This window comes from Giraffa tippelskirchi, chromosome 6 (assembly GCF_054371585.1).
Source record: "Giraffa tippelskirchi isolate mGirTip1 chromosome 6, T2T-mGirTip1v1.2.pri, whole genome shotgun sequence".
NCBI classification, from domain to species: domain Eukaryota; kingdom Metazoa; phylum Chordata; class Mammalia; order Artiodactyla; family Giraffidae; genus Giraffa; species Giraffa tippelskirchi.
In genome coordinates this window covers 5,398,552-5,412,956 of record NC_137280.1, presented here as the reverse complement: position 1 = coordinate 5,412,956, position 14,405 = coordinate 5,398,552, and the positions used below count along the sequence as shown (strand labels likewise).

Below are 14,405 nucleotides of genomic sequence, written 5' to 3'. Positions count from 1 at the left end.
TTACTGTTTTTTAAGGGCATCATTATTTTAGGATAGTTTGATTTACTTCCTATCTTATATTTAATGTAGGACTAGATCTTTTAAGAAAATGCTTTTTTAATACTGACTCTGTTTTAATCCTTTTCAATGTATTTGGGCTTTTGTGTTTTTGACAGGCCCTAGGCTACTTTCACAGGGCAGAGCAAGGTAACCTTTTTTATTTCATATAATTGTATGAATGTCTGACACGTAATAGTAATTTTTTAAACAAAATTATTTGTTCTGATATACTTCATAAACTTCTTTTGAGCTAGACACTACCAAATAATTTGTTCTGATATACTTCATAAACTTCTTTTGAGCTAGACACTACCACATCATTTTTTAAAATTATCTGTTTGTGGACGTGCGGGGCCTTCGTTGCTGCCCTCTCTGGGAACAGCGAGTGGGGCTGCTCGGCTGTGTGCGGGGGCCTCTCACTGTGGTGGCCTCTCGTGTGGCACAGGCCTTAGTGGTCTCACGGCGTGTGGAGTCTTCCCAGACCGGGGATAGAACCTGTGTCCGCTGCGTTCCCGTCTGCTGTACCACAAGGAAAGTCCTCAGAGAATCTTTAAAAGTCCTTGTTTAGTAAAGATCTCCTGAGAAGGAAGTGGGCTCCTACTGAGTTTAGAGCCGCAGCTCTAATGATCCTTCATTTGATGTCATTCAACCTTCCTTTTTTTGGGAGGAGGCTTTGACAGATTAACTCTTGATTTAAGATCACACAGCTTATCTGAAGCATGTACTTATCTTCATTTAAAATGTTTATTTTTTAAAAGTGAAGTATAATTGACATATAATACTGTATTAGCTTCATGTGTACAACATGATTTGATATTCACATACATCATGAATCGATCACAAAAGCAAGTCTAGTCAACACCTGTCACCTTACATAGTTATAAAAAAATACTACTGGGATCAACTGTCTTAGCAAATTTCAGATGGCATTTAAATGGGAACTCCGTGCTTTAAACCAGGCCAGTCTTTGTTCTGTTGCAAGAGTTTTCTGTTACTCTTACTTTCAAGAAACAGCCAGTCTAGAAAACATCAGCCTACATTTATCCTTTCCAATGGCAGAAACTAGAGACGTAAGAGACATAAGCCTAATGTCCAAATACTCCCACCCCCCAAAAAAACCACTGCCAATATATTTCTATAAAACTTAATCAGAAGAAGATTAAAACAATTTACTAAATTTGAGAGCCTACTCATATGACTTGTTCAAATGCTTTCATGATAGCAAAGCATTTCTGAAATACATTTCTTCTAAAGAATTTTGTCTGAATGTTAACTCTCTCTGTAATTTGTTAATTCTGATTTACTGTTAACGACCTTCCATTGATATCCTCTCATGATGGTAGTTTTACGTATCATGGATATGATGTGGGAATGCAGTTTTCACAAAGAAACTGAGAAGTATAATTACAAAGTTAAAAAAGCACCTTAAGAGACTCAAGCATTTGGGTTGCTGAGAAGAACACGGTTATACTTCTGTGGAGCTGAAGTGACCCATGGTAATTCCAGCCATCCTCCAGGCTTCCCCTGTAAGGTCACGTCCTCTCGGACACCTTTCCTTATGGCTGACGTTTGGTTTAGAAGCTCCTCCTATGCCTTTAGTATCTTTTATTTCCCCTTTCATGGCCCTTATCAGTCCACAGTATGACTGTTTGTTTCCCTGTCTGAAAGGAAATTCAGGGGAGACGGGACTGTCCTCCTGCACACGTGGCGCCGTCGTTGCTTAGCACAGAGCGCTGGGCAGAATGACGGCGTAAGCGGTGGAGGAATGAGTGAGTCTCCTTAACTCCGAGGAAGCCTTACGCACATCAACATGGCATCTTACAAACATCTTCAGATTAAGGAAGCAAACAAGTTTGGGTTAAGAAACAAATGTAGTTAATCATAAATCATATCCCAGGAAAAATTATACTTTAAATATAGAAGGGTCCCAGGTTGACAGGCGGAAACTGTATAGAATTAATGAAGTAAGACAGTCCCGTGCTTTCGTTCTTAGGCTTTTTGTTCACATTTTTGCTTCAGCCAAACACATTCTCCACTTTCGTGTTAAAATTCTCTTCAGCCGCCAAGTCAGTCTAGGTGTAACCTCTTAGCTGCTTGTTTGGTTTTCTATGGAACTTTAAAATGTGTGCTCCTGTCAAAGCAGTGCTGTTACTCTTAAGTTACACCCAGGTGTGCTCATGCTGGTTTCTCCTTTTCGTTACAAATTCCAAAAGAGCAGAGACTTCATCTGCGCTTAAACATAGCCCACAGGCTTCCCTGGTGGCTCAGACGGTAAAGAATCCGCTTGCAATGCAGGAGACTTGGGTTCGATCCCTGGGTCAGGAGGATCCCCTGGAGAAGCGAACGGCCACCCACTCAGTATTCTTGCCTGGAGAATCCGTGGACAGAGGAGCCTGGCGGGCTGCCGTCCATGGGGCACACGGAGTCAGACACGACTCGGCAACTAAACCATTGCCAAACAGAGCCCACATTCAATAAAGGTTGATCAAATGTGTGTACACACACACACACTGATATATCCTCATGATTTCATTTCCTCAGTCAGCTAGTACGTCCTGAGTACAGTTTGAGGCACTGTTGTAGGCACTTAGGATCCAGGCAACAAAAGAGATGGGGCTTCTTGTCTATCAGGACCCCCTCAGGTTTCCATCTATTAAATGGAGTACCAATTTTATAAAGTTGCTGTGAAAATAAGAAATGTGTGTAATATAATGCCTAGCACAAAGTAGACACTCAAAAAATAGTAATTATCTCAGTTTTTTTTGATAGGAATAGTTGAGCAAAAGAGAATTCTCACTAGCCTAGTATATTACAGCAAGTCCCTCACACACAGACTAGTTTAGTTCACGTGTCTGGCGCGCACTGTCACGTCCTCTACAGGAGCGTGTGCCCGTGCCCTGGGGCAGTGCTGTGTAGGAGCAGGAGTGCAGGATCTTGACTTCAAGCCCAGAAGGTCTGAAATGGCTGTGAGAGCAGCAGGGCTGCAGCTGGTATCTCCTGTCGCTGACGACCCTTCACCTCTGCCGTCTCCCCTCTCCCTCCTCCACAGAGTAACTCTTCCGTCTCTGGTCTCTGCTCGTCTCTGGTCTCTGCTCGTATGCCAGCTGTTGTACTGTACTGTAAGATTAACATTTTTTTTTACTTATTTATGAAAAGTATTACAGTACAATACTACATAGCCCACTGTGTTAGTTGGCTTTGTTGGACTTAGGAACCACCCGGACTTACGAATGTGTGCGCTCCCAGAATGGATCTTGTTCAAAGCAGGGGACCTACTGTATTGGCGTTTAGACCAGAAAATTTAAGCCTTTCAAAATAAGAGCGATACTGCTTCATCGGAGATAAAATGTAAATTCTTTTTCTTTCTTACGTACAGTGGATCCAAACTTCTACAGCAAAAACTTGCTCCTTCTAGGAAAGACGTATTTGAAGCTGCGCAACAAAAAGCTCGCTGCTTTCTGGCTGACAAAAGCCAAGGACTACCCAGCGCACACGGAGGAAGACAGGCAGGTACAGCATCTCCAGTGAACAAGGCAGACGGGTTTCCACTGAGGCACGTTAGGGAAAGGGGCATCAAGATCTGCTTTAAAAATGTCACTGCCTAAATGCATATTATTAAATAATAGTGCTTGTTTCAAATGCGTATAGCAAATATTTTTGGAGAAGGAAATGGCAACCCACTCCAGTATTCTTGCCTGGAAAATCCCATGGTCAGAGGAGCCTGGTGGGCTACATACAGTCCATGGGGTTGCAAGGAGTCAGACACGACTGAGCAACTAAACATGTATGAATTACTCGCTACAACACAGAATTATTCCTGTTTGACGTGTCTATATATAACAGATCAGATAAGATTTCTAAAACATAAAAGGCAGGGGATGTGCGCTAATGTGAAGAATTCTCGAAGTCTCATCTCTGAGCTCTCTGAGAAAGTTTATTCTCACTGTACTAGCCTGGTGTTTCTTGAAACTCTTAAAAACTACTTTATAAACCTGTTTCACAAGTTGACCTCTGTGCTGTACTGTTTACTTATAATATGCATTCTTCCATTTTAGATACAGACAGAAGCTGCTCAGTTACTTACAGGTTTCAGTTACAAGAACTGAGAATTTTTCAATGAAGTATCTAAGAAGCATTGCCTTTTCATCAGATTTTAAAGATAATAAATACATTAACTATAACTGTTCTATGGCTGTTCTTTTAACGTTGTGACCATTTAACAAACATACAAAATTCTAGATTTCTTCACAAATAACAAGGTGAAAGAAATGATTCCCACAAGAGTGGCAGAGACGTCTCCGTGGCTTAGAGGCAGAGATGACCGTGCATGCGAGATGCCAGCCGTACAGAAGGGCATGCGATTTCCAAGGGGACCACACCACATCAGGATGGGGATCGAGAAAAGAAAGCTAAGTGTGGAAGCGCTGGCAGAGGACGGGTGCCTCTTCACGTTGGACTGATTCAAAGCTGAGCCCTTGCAGAGAAGCAACAGTGAGTTAGGAGCTCAGCATGAGGGGGCTTCTTGGTATAAAGCAGTTAACTGATGTGTCTTGGAGCCAACCTGCATAAGGAAAGAACTCCGTCAGGAGAGGACTGAAAATGGAGTGGTTTCCTTTTTAAAACGTGAGGGAGTCTTAAAAGTGGGTTGATTTTGTCACCAGGCGAGCCCAAAGTCTATTCCCTAATGGGTGAAGGGAACATGGAACCCAAGGAGAAACGGGAACGAGGGTGCCACCAGTGCAGACCCTAACGTCTGTGAGAAGTCGTATCTTCAATGTCACTTAGAGACATCTGAGTGTATGTCTAGGTGGGGTTTTCTCAAAGGGAAGACACAATGTGGGTATTATGTACTCTTTGAGGTTATCATGTATATTTTCAAACAGAAGCAAAAACTCAAAATATTGGACTATTAATACCCATCTCTGGCTCAACAGTTGCTAATCTTTTGCTATATTTTACTTATGTGTGTATATATTCATATATTTACATGTATCTGTAAACTTTTGAAATAGTAGACAACATATTTCATCCCTAAATATTTCAGCATTCATTGTCTCAAAATGAAGACATCCGTCTAAATAAATACAAATTCACATTGCAAATAGAAAGTTAATAGCAATTTTTTAATATCCAGCCATATTCAAATATCCTTAAATGTCCCAAAATGTCTTATACTTCTAGAAACCAAGATTCAAAGATCATACATTGCATTTAATTTTCTGCCTTAGTTTTTTAAAATCTAGAACAGTAACCCATCTTTTTCTCTCACAGCATTGACTTTTTAAAAAGGCCAGTCCAATTGTCTTCCAAACTGTCCCTCCTTCCAGAATGGCCTTATTGACCACCTTTAGAGAAACGCTGTTCCACCTTATATGTGTATTAGATCTTCTTTGACGTTTATGTTTATCACTTTCTCTGATAGATACTGCTTGTCTTCACTTTTGAGATGTTTCTTTTTCTTCTTTTTCCTCCTGATTTAAGTTAGTAGGCATTTCACATCTTCATGTTTTTTTGGTCCAGTTCTGAATTTCTAATTTGGATTTTTTTCATGTCTGCAATTATTATTTAGATTTAATTTAGACTAGTATATTGCGTTGAAGGATTTTACTGTGTTTTTTTTTTTTTTTCTGTTCAGCATTTTCATCTGAAATTTCCTCATTTTCACTTTTCTCTTTAGAGTGACTTTGAATGTCATTTTTTGGAGGTATGACTTTTTTGTGTGTGTTTAATGACCAGCAATGCCACTTTATCAAATGGGAGATAAGGAGTTTGGATTAGTTCAGTAACAGCCTCGGTAATTTACAAAATGAAATAGTTTTGTAAAATAAGGTTTCTTTTAGTCATAAAGCCTTTTATGGAGGGGAGGATCTGTCTTTGATACTATATAGAGCTGCTTAAATTTTTTTCCCTTTGAAATAGATTCATAAGAAGTTGCCAAAAAGTGCTACACAGAAAAGTCCTGAGTATCCTCCTCTGTTTGCCTCAGTGGTAACATGTACGTGTAGTACAATATCAAAGCCAGGAAATTGTACAGTCCACAGACATTATTCAGATGTTACCACTTTTAAGTGATCTCATGTGTGTGATCTACGCAGTTTGGCCATGTGTAGATTTCTGTAACTGCCATGATGAAGATACACAACTGCCCCATCACAAAAATGCTTAGTGCTGTCCCTGACAGTCATACACATTCCCTGCCACCATCCCTAATCCTGACAACCGCTAATGATTCTCTGTAGTTATCTATAATTTTGTCATTTCAAAAACATTGTATAAATGGGTCATACAGAATGTGATCCTTTGAGATTGGCTTTTTTCATTTGGCATAACTCATTTCAGATCCATCTAAATGTAGTCAACAGTTCTTTTTATTGTTGATTATATTTCATTGTATGGGTGTACCAGTTTATTTAACTATCCACCTTAGGGCATTTGGGTGGTTTCCAAACCTTGGCTGCTATGAACATAAGGTATGACTTGTATCAGTTATATCAACATAAACGTCCAGGCGTGTGGTTGCTGGGTCTTTTATAGAGCTGCTGTTTCTTTCCCCCCCTTTACAAAGGAATAGCTCCCTTCTCCAAGAAGCGGTACCTTCCTGAGATTCCAGCTGTGTGCTTTTTCAGCCTCTCTTGACTTCCCAGGAGTCTGACCTCCCAGGTCCCACACTGCTTCTCCTGGCATCTCTCCACTCCAGGAGAGAACTGCTGCTTCTGGGGATGAACCCTGGGGCCCCATTATTCCCCTTCCCGTGCAGTGCCCCCTTGCCTCGGTTCTTGTGTTCCAGAGCTGACTGCTAGTTTGAGATGCCTATTTCCCCACATATATGTGGACAGAAGTTTGCAGTATTCTGTCTTCTAAATATACCATAGACATGGGCTACGGGTGATTAAAACTGCCTCTTGCGCACCTGTTAACCTTTTAAGAAAGAGGATATCTGACTTGGAAAGTGGCTGTTATCCTACTCTTGTTGCCAGAAATTTTCCTATCTTGAGTGGACTAGCTATAGATTTTGTAAAAATGTTTTTTCTCAGACTTTTTAAAATAAACATAATTACAAGGAAAAAACAAAAAAGCCCCTAAGAACCTAATGAAATTTTGAGGATTAAAGAACATGTATTTACCAGGAGTATCAGTTAACATTTAAAAATGCTGTTAACATCTGATTGTCCTTGGTCAAAGATTGGGGAGAGAAAATTTGGAATTCAGGAGATGCCATTTCTGTTCAACTTTAGTGTATGTGCTGAGGAAGTGAGGGCAGAAGATGCCACTTTTGGACTATTACTCTGTTATTGGTTTGGGTTCACCCTGCCTTTTCATTTTTTTGGTTACCTACTTCAACCAGAGAACATTTCTGTTTGATTCTGTAATGCCCACGAGTGTCTTCTGAGGTTCAACCAAATATTCAGACTCAAAAAGCCCGTGACAGGCTTCATCTGGCACCAGTTCACTCAGATGGACAAAAACCAAGCTGGCCCAGTGGGTCCGTGTCAGGCTTCCCGACATTGAGATGACCTCACAGCGGCGTCAGGAGCAGCGCCTCCCTGCAGCTCCAGAACGGCCAAGGCCCCGGGTCACAGCTCGGGAATCCCAAAGGGACAGGCCCTTACGAGTCTCCCCGTCCCGGGAAGTCCGCAGCCATGGTCTCCTGTCAAGTGTCTGGAGTCTTCCCAGTCCGGACGCAGCATACCACCTCGGGGTCCTTCTGATGAACAGGAAGGGTGTTTCCTGACAGCAGTGTTGAACACTGGGAAAGCTGGGTGTCTGACTGAGGCTGGAGGGCCCTAGTGTTGGTTCACCCTTCTGCCCTGCAAGCAGTACAAGCACAAGCCCCTGGCGGCCTCTGCCCTCCAGGCAGGCAGGCGGCTGGTCTGAGGGTGCGGGCCGGGGCGCGGGGGCGCGGGGGGCGCGGGCCGCCTCTGCGCTCACCGCGGGGTCACGCTCGGCCCGGGGGCCTCGCCTGGCCCAGCCCAGGACGGGCACTGCCAAGGGAGCGGAGGACACGGGTCTCGGGTTCCCCCCACTGCCGCAGTGCACGTGTCAGCCCAGCAGGGACATCCTGCCCGCAGGCCTGGATTCCAGGGGTGACGCTCAGAAGGGCCTGAGCGCGCTCCAGAACGCTGGTTCTCTGAAGCCCGCTGTGGCGCGGCGGTGTCTCACCTGAGGCGAGGAGGCAGGCGCGGCCCGAGGGCTCCGTCAGCCCCGCCGCGGGCGTCTCCGCAGCCGAGCGCCGGCCACCGCCGTCACAGCAGAGCTCGGCGGCGCCGCGCGCCTGCTCCCGCTTAGGAGCCCCTTTGAAGACCGGGCAGCCTCTCACGCATCGTCTGTCCTACGCGGTCGTTCTCTTGTTGTTTATTCTTTAGGCATGAAAATAACTAGAAAGTCAGTAATGAGGATTTGGGGAAAGTAGTCAACCAAGTGGATCACTGACTTTTATTTCATCTTTACTATGAATTCTGAATAAAAATGCAGAACATAATCTAAATATGTAGAAAAAGTTTTGGCAAAGCAAAAAGTATTGTTTAGAGAAGTTAAATTGTATACTAGTATTATCTGTATGTACTTAGTGAAATATGTTACTGGTAACATTATGTCAGTTCTATGGTTAAAAAAAATTTAAGTTAATGAAATTTATAGTGTATATTGAAATAATGATACAAGTGGAAATTTAAATTTTTATATTAATAAGGAAGCCCCACTTGCTAAAGCAGCATTAATATCATTCACATCAGATTCTTACACATTTTTGTAGTTCAGTAAATGTCTTTGATAATGAAAAACAAAGTATTTACCTAGGACAAAAATAATAATTTATATAAAAAGGGAAGACCAAAATATTTTTTATATGCTTATTCAGATACATAGAACTTTTGTGAATTTAAGAGGAATGAAGATATTCAAACTGTAATAGGAAATCATTAGACTTATTTGAATATTTAGATGCTTATGTAAGTCTTCAATCCATCTGGTTTTATAAAACCAAAATTTCGAACACAAAAGCAGAAAAGTTCACATTACCTTTTTATGTTCCTACGTATCAAATTACATCAATTTATTCTGTATTTAAAGAACATCACAGATTTTAAAACTAAAGTACAGAAGCGCCTGATTCTTTTTAATTCCACAAATACCTGGCATCCCAAAGTAACATGTAAACAAACCTCTATGCTCAGCGAATTCTCTCCACTTTCCAGAATAAAAAAATGGTAGTAGATCTAGTATATGATTTACTCATATAAGTTATGGTTTCATTAATGACTTTGACTGTATTAGTGATGTATCAAAGAGGGAAATTTTTCAACTACTGTATTTATTTAAAATAAACTGACAGGTTCAAGCACCCATCTTAAGAAAAGCCAGCAGCACTTTTTTAACATATTCAAAGTAAGATTTTGGCCTAAGCCCTTAATACCTTCCTGAACAGCCATGCAACTAAACACCCTCAAGAGATGTTACATCAGGGAAAAAAACACAGACCAATTTGAACTTTTTCCCCTGGATAACAGAAACAAGGTAAAGTGAATCCAGACTATTTTCGAATGAATGGCTGTCACGTTTAGTCCACTCTGAGCTCTATAAAACTAGAGCCACTATCATATATGCTTATATAGATATATACTTATTTTTAATAAAGTCTCTTGCTTGCTTCAAAATTTAAGGATGATTTTTTTTTCCTGGTCAGTCATTTCAAGGGAACAATAAATAAAGTAGAAAAGGATGAGCTGTTTTGCATATTTCTGTGGAAGAACGGAAAACATTTATACTTTTGAGAGGTTCAGAAAATTCACTGTACAGAATGAACAGCTTATATACACTATTTGTGCAACTTTTCTTGGCTGGGGTATTTAAATGCAAGAGCTCCTCCAAGACAAGAAGCCACATTCATTCTTGTCCAAATCCCTCTGTTTCTTCTATTGCAAAAAGAAGTTTTTCCTTTAGTTGTTCATAACTCTTATATGGTGGTAGATCCAAGCGATTAAAACTGAACAAAAACAAAAACAAATGTGTTTTCAATAAAATAAACTCTGAAAATATTTCTAATACAATATATTTTTAGAATACATTTGAAAAACAGGAAGAATGTAAAAATTTTGTTGGAAGTATTCTAACAGACAATTTACTACTATATTAATACTTACTGAACATAATATTAAACATACAAATTTTCTTATAGCAATCGACTCAATTTTAAGACCTATTCATAAAAATATTTTAATGTTTCCCAGAGAAAGCTGGAATTACAAATAATAACTGTAGCAATAATGGATAAAACCGCTGGAATTTTTTCCCTCTTCTCTATAGTATCATGTTACATTGTTTCTGGAGTCCCTCTAACTTCTCTTGGGTTAAAAGAGTCCATTTCTTTCACTCATTCACCTATGAATTCACTCACTCATCAGTTACTTACTGAGAATCTTTTCTGTATCAGGTATTTCTCCTAGGAGCTAGCGATACACAGATGAGAAACTAAGGTCCATGTTCTCACTGAACTTACATTCTAGGGTGGAGACTGTCTATCACCAAATACATACTTTTGTCTTTTCAAATATCTTGTCATATGTTGGGCTTCCCTGATAGCTCAGTTGGTCAAGAATCCGCCTGCAATGCAGGAGAGCCGGTTCTATTCCTGGGTCAGGAAGATCCGCTGGAGAAGTGATAGGCTACCCACTCCAGTATTCTTGGGCTTCCCTGGTGGCTCAACTGGTAAAGAATCTGCCTGCAATGCAGGAGACCTGGGTTCGATCCCTGGGTTGGGAGGATCCCTTGGAGAAGGGAAAGGCTACCCACTCCAGTATTCTGGCCTGGAGAATTCCACAGACTGTACAATCCATGGGGTCACGAAGAGTCAGACACGACTGAGTGACTTTCAGTTTCACTTGTCGTATGTAGAACTATTTCTGAAATAATATGCTTGCAGTCTTGCCAGACTCAAAGAGAATTCCCTGCTGGGATTAACTGATGAAATACAAAAAACATGGAAAATGCTCAAATCATCAGTGTATTGTTTTACAACTTACAAAGGTGTAGACTAACATTTATGTTTTTTAAGATACATCACTGAGCAGCGGGGTCAGGATTCAGGAGTTTCGGGGTTTGGTGCCCACTCTGTTAGTGTCTAGGGAGACAGCGCTGAGAAGTCTAAGCCGCTCTGTATTTTCTCTTCTCATGTGGAAGGTCTCTAGAGACGGTCCAGTTCCCTCCTACTCCTACCAGTTATCTGCCCCAGTCAGGAAACCACCTCAGGAAAGAGCCTTCTGAAACAAGGCAGCCAATTAACACTGTGTCTCCGACCATGTTGCTCCCACCTGGCCCCTCCCGCCACCTCCTCTATGCCTGAGGTACAGTCTGAGAGTGAGCTGAGGTCAGGGAAGACTTTTATCAACAGGAGTCCGATACTAAGACAGCCAATCACCTGCCTTTGTCAAACCGTCCTTCTGTTTACCAAGTCGCCCCCACCGTTCCCCCGCCACCCCGATCATCTCTGTCGCTACCATATCCACCTGTACCTACCGCCTCGTCATCTTTTATCTGCACCATCAGAATGGCCTGCCTACTGACCTTGTGTACAGTTTTCTTTTTCACTTCTTCACTACCTAGCCTTACATCACTTTCAGGGGTCCTTTATTAAAAAGACCTTTACATGCAAGTGTGAAACCCCTTTGCTGCTGCTAACTGCTGTGGAGGGGGGAGTCAGAAAGGAAGCCTGGGCCGTTTGGTGCGGGCCCCACCGACTTACTCCGTGTTCTCCAGGCAGACCACACACTCGTCTGCCCTGTTTATACTCTGCGATGTTCCAGAATACCCTTTCTGCCTAGAATCAGTCCTAATGCCACAAAACTTCCTCCAAGAATTCTCCTTGAACATGTTATATACAGACTTCATAATTCCCCTCTTCATGAGGTCTTTCTATTTCTATTTAGGATTTACTCTGTATTATGACTGACTGGTTTCTTCCATTAGATTCTAAAATTCACAAGGGCTGCGTCCCCTCTTATCCCCTAACACAGATCCATTTTGCATACAGGAGACATTTAGTAAGTGTTGAGTTGAACCATGTAAGAAAATGGGTATCTTTAAAACATTCAAAAACATGGCTCTAAGACATGACCTATTCTGTTCTGTGCTGGTTTACAAAGGACAGAAACATACTAAAAATATTCATCTTTTGCTGAGTACTTACTATGTGAATATCAGAATACCATTTTAGCTTAGCTTTTTAGTTCCACTTTGAGTAATGTTTGCTATCTATTTTCTTACATATAAAAAGGGGAGGGGAGAAGTACCCTATGAGCTTGCTTCACACGTACGGCGCCTGCTGTCCCCGTATCCTGAGAGCTGCCACCTCACTAAGCAAAGCCCTGGGGACCGCGGCAGTGGGACCCCACCTGAGGGCCATCAGGACCGCCTCCCCACAGCCTGTGGGTACAGCACCGTGCCCCTCGGTCACTGCCAGACACGCGAGTCTCTCTGGGTCATCCTTGCACCTAAATCCTCACCCAGTCCTGACCAACCATATCCCCCCGATCTGAACAGTATCTCCGCCTGTGCCATCCATCTCGCAGCATTCCAGTCGGTTCTTTTGAACTTCTATTACACGATTTGCAGGCCTCTATAGTCTTAATGGGCTTTCCTGGTGGCTCAGATGGTAAAGGATCTGCCTGCAAACGCACGAGAGCTGGGTTTGATCCCCGGGTCGGGAAGATCCCCTGGAGACAGTCTTAACAACTCCTCTCTTGCCTTAACTGAAACTCAGCTAGTCTGCAACAGTCCATTTCCTTTGCAGCCAGCCAACACACGTCCCTCCGCTGAGCCAAACGATCTGGCTATGAAGCCTTCTGTTTGCACTTTTGCTATCACCTCCTCCCTGACCATGTTCCTTCGCTCACTGCCATCCTGGCCCCTGCTTCACGGTCCTCTTGTTCACTCAGGTGACAAGCCACGCTACGGCCTCCCAGGTCTTGGCCCTTCTAGTGACCTGTACCTCTACTTTAGTACCATACCTTGAACTTGGTCAGCGAGTCAGCAGCAAAGGGAATTATTAACTAAAACACTCTATTCTCTGATTATCTGTTTTCCCCAGCTTACTGCAATCAAAATGCCAACCTGTTAACCCAATACTTTCTCACCATCCTACCTTGTCCACAGACTCTTCCTATCTTCACTTCTTAAGCCACAGCCCATCATTATAAGTATTAGGTTGGTGCAAAGCTAATTGAGGTTTTGGCACTGTTGAAATTGCCATTTGATACTGGAATACATTCTCGATAAATGTGGTTATCTTATACATCACTTGAACGCACATTTCTCACTTTATGTTTTTTGCTAATGATTTATTACTTGCTGCTTATTTTATATTTAATGGAAATGATGTTAGATGAAAAGCAAATTTGAGTGATTTTCTTATTTGATTTCAAAATGAGATAAAGCAGCAGAGACAACTTGCAACATCAGCAACGCATTTGGCCCAGGAACTGCTGACGCACGTACAGTGCCGTGGTGTCTCAAGAAGTTATGCAAAGGAGAAGAGAGTCTTGAAGACGAGCACCACAGTGGCTGGCCGTCGGAAGTTACAATGACCAACGGAGAGGATCATCGAAGCTGATCCTCCTACCACTGCAGGAGAAGCGGCTAGAACTCAGCGCTGACCATTCTACGGTCATTCCGCGTTTGAAGCGAAGTAGGTGGAAAGGCTCAATAAGTGGGTGCCTCATGAGCTGACTGAAAATCAAAAAAATTGTTGTTCTGCAATGCCATCTTCTCTTATTCTATGCAACAACACACCATTTCTCGATTGGATTGTGACGTGTGATGAAAAGTGGATTTAAGACAACCAGCGACAACTAGCTCAGTGGTTGGACTGAGAAGCTCCAAAGCACTTCTCAAAGCCAAACTTACACCAAAAAAAGGTCATGGTCAAATACAAAAAAAAGGAAAACAGAAAAAAAATGTCATGGTCACTGTTTGGTGGTCTGCTGCCCGTCTGATCCACAACAACTTTCTGAATCGTGGTGAAACCATTACATCTGAGAAGTATGCTCAGCAAATCAATGAGATGCACCAAAAACTACAACATCTGCAGGCAGCATTAGTCAACTGAAAGGGCCTAATTCTCCACGGCAACACCCGACCACATGCTGCACAACCAAGGCTTCAAAAGTTGAAAGAATTGGGCTATGCAGTTTTGCCTCATCCACCACATTCACCTGACCTCTCGCCAACTGACGACCACTACTTCAAGCATCTCGACAACATTCTGCAGGGAAAATGCTTTCACAACCAGCAGAAGGCTGAAAATGCTTTCCCCGAGGGTTTGTCTAATCCCGAAGTATGGATTTTTATGCTACAGGAATAGACAAACTTATTTC

General features: G+C 42.2%; 2 protein-coding genes across 28 annotated transcripts in view; one reads left to right on the top strand and one right to left on the bottom strand.

The window, feature by feature from the left end:
- The window catches only part of RMDN1 (regulator of microtubule dynamics 1), a 35,555-nt gene extending 30,414 nt beyond the window's left edge, over positions 1–5,141 (top strand). For 6 of the 14 annotated variants that reach the window (XM_081496808.1, XM_081496805.1, XM_081496811.1 and 3 more), the window contains 3 exons: positions 156–186; positions 3,416–3,545; positions 4,095–5,141. In XM_081496808.1, the coding sequence (XP_081352934.1) occupies positions 156–186; positions 3,416–3,545; positions 4,095–4,251 (318 nt within the window). In that variant the 3' untranslated portion in view covers positions 4,252–5,141. Of the gene's footprint in view, positions 1–155; positions 187–3,415; positions 3,550–4,094 lie in introns of all 14 variants that reach the window. The other 8 variants (XM_081496815.1, XM_081496809.1, XM_081496816.1 and 5 more) reach the window with 4 other exon arrangements.
- Positions 5,142–8,458: 3,317 nt separating this feature from the next.
- The window catches only part of WWP1 (WW domain containing E3 ubiquitin protein ligase 1), a 137,768-nt gene continuing 131,821 nt past the window's right edge, over positions 8,459–14,405 (bottom strand). For 13 of the 14 annotated variants that reach the window (XR_014055759.1, XM_081496804.1, XM_081496791.1 and 10 more), the window contains one exon: positions 8,459–10,021. Coding sequence is in view for 12 of the 14 variants with exons in the window: in XM_081496804.1 (XP_081352930.1) it covers positions 9,922–10,021 (100 nt within the window). In the remaining 2 variants the exon portion in view is untranslated. The remainder of the gene's footprint in view (positions 10,022–14,405) is intronic. The other variant, XR_014055760.1, reaches the window with a different exon arrangement.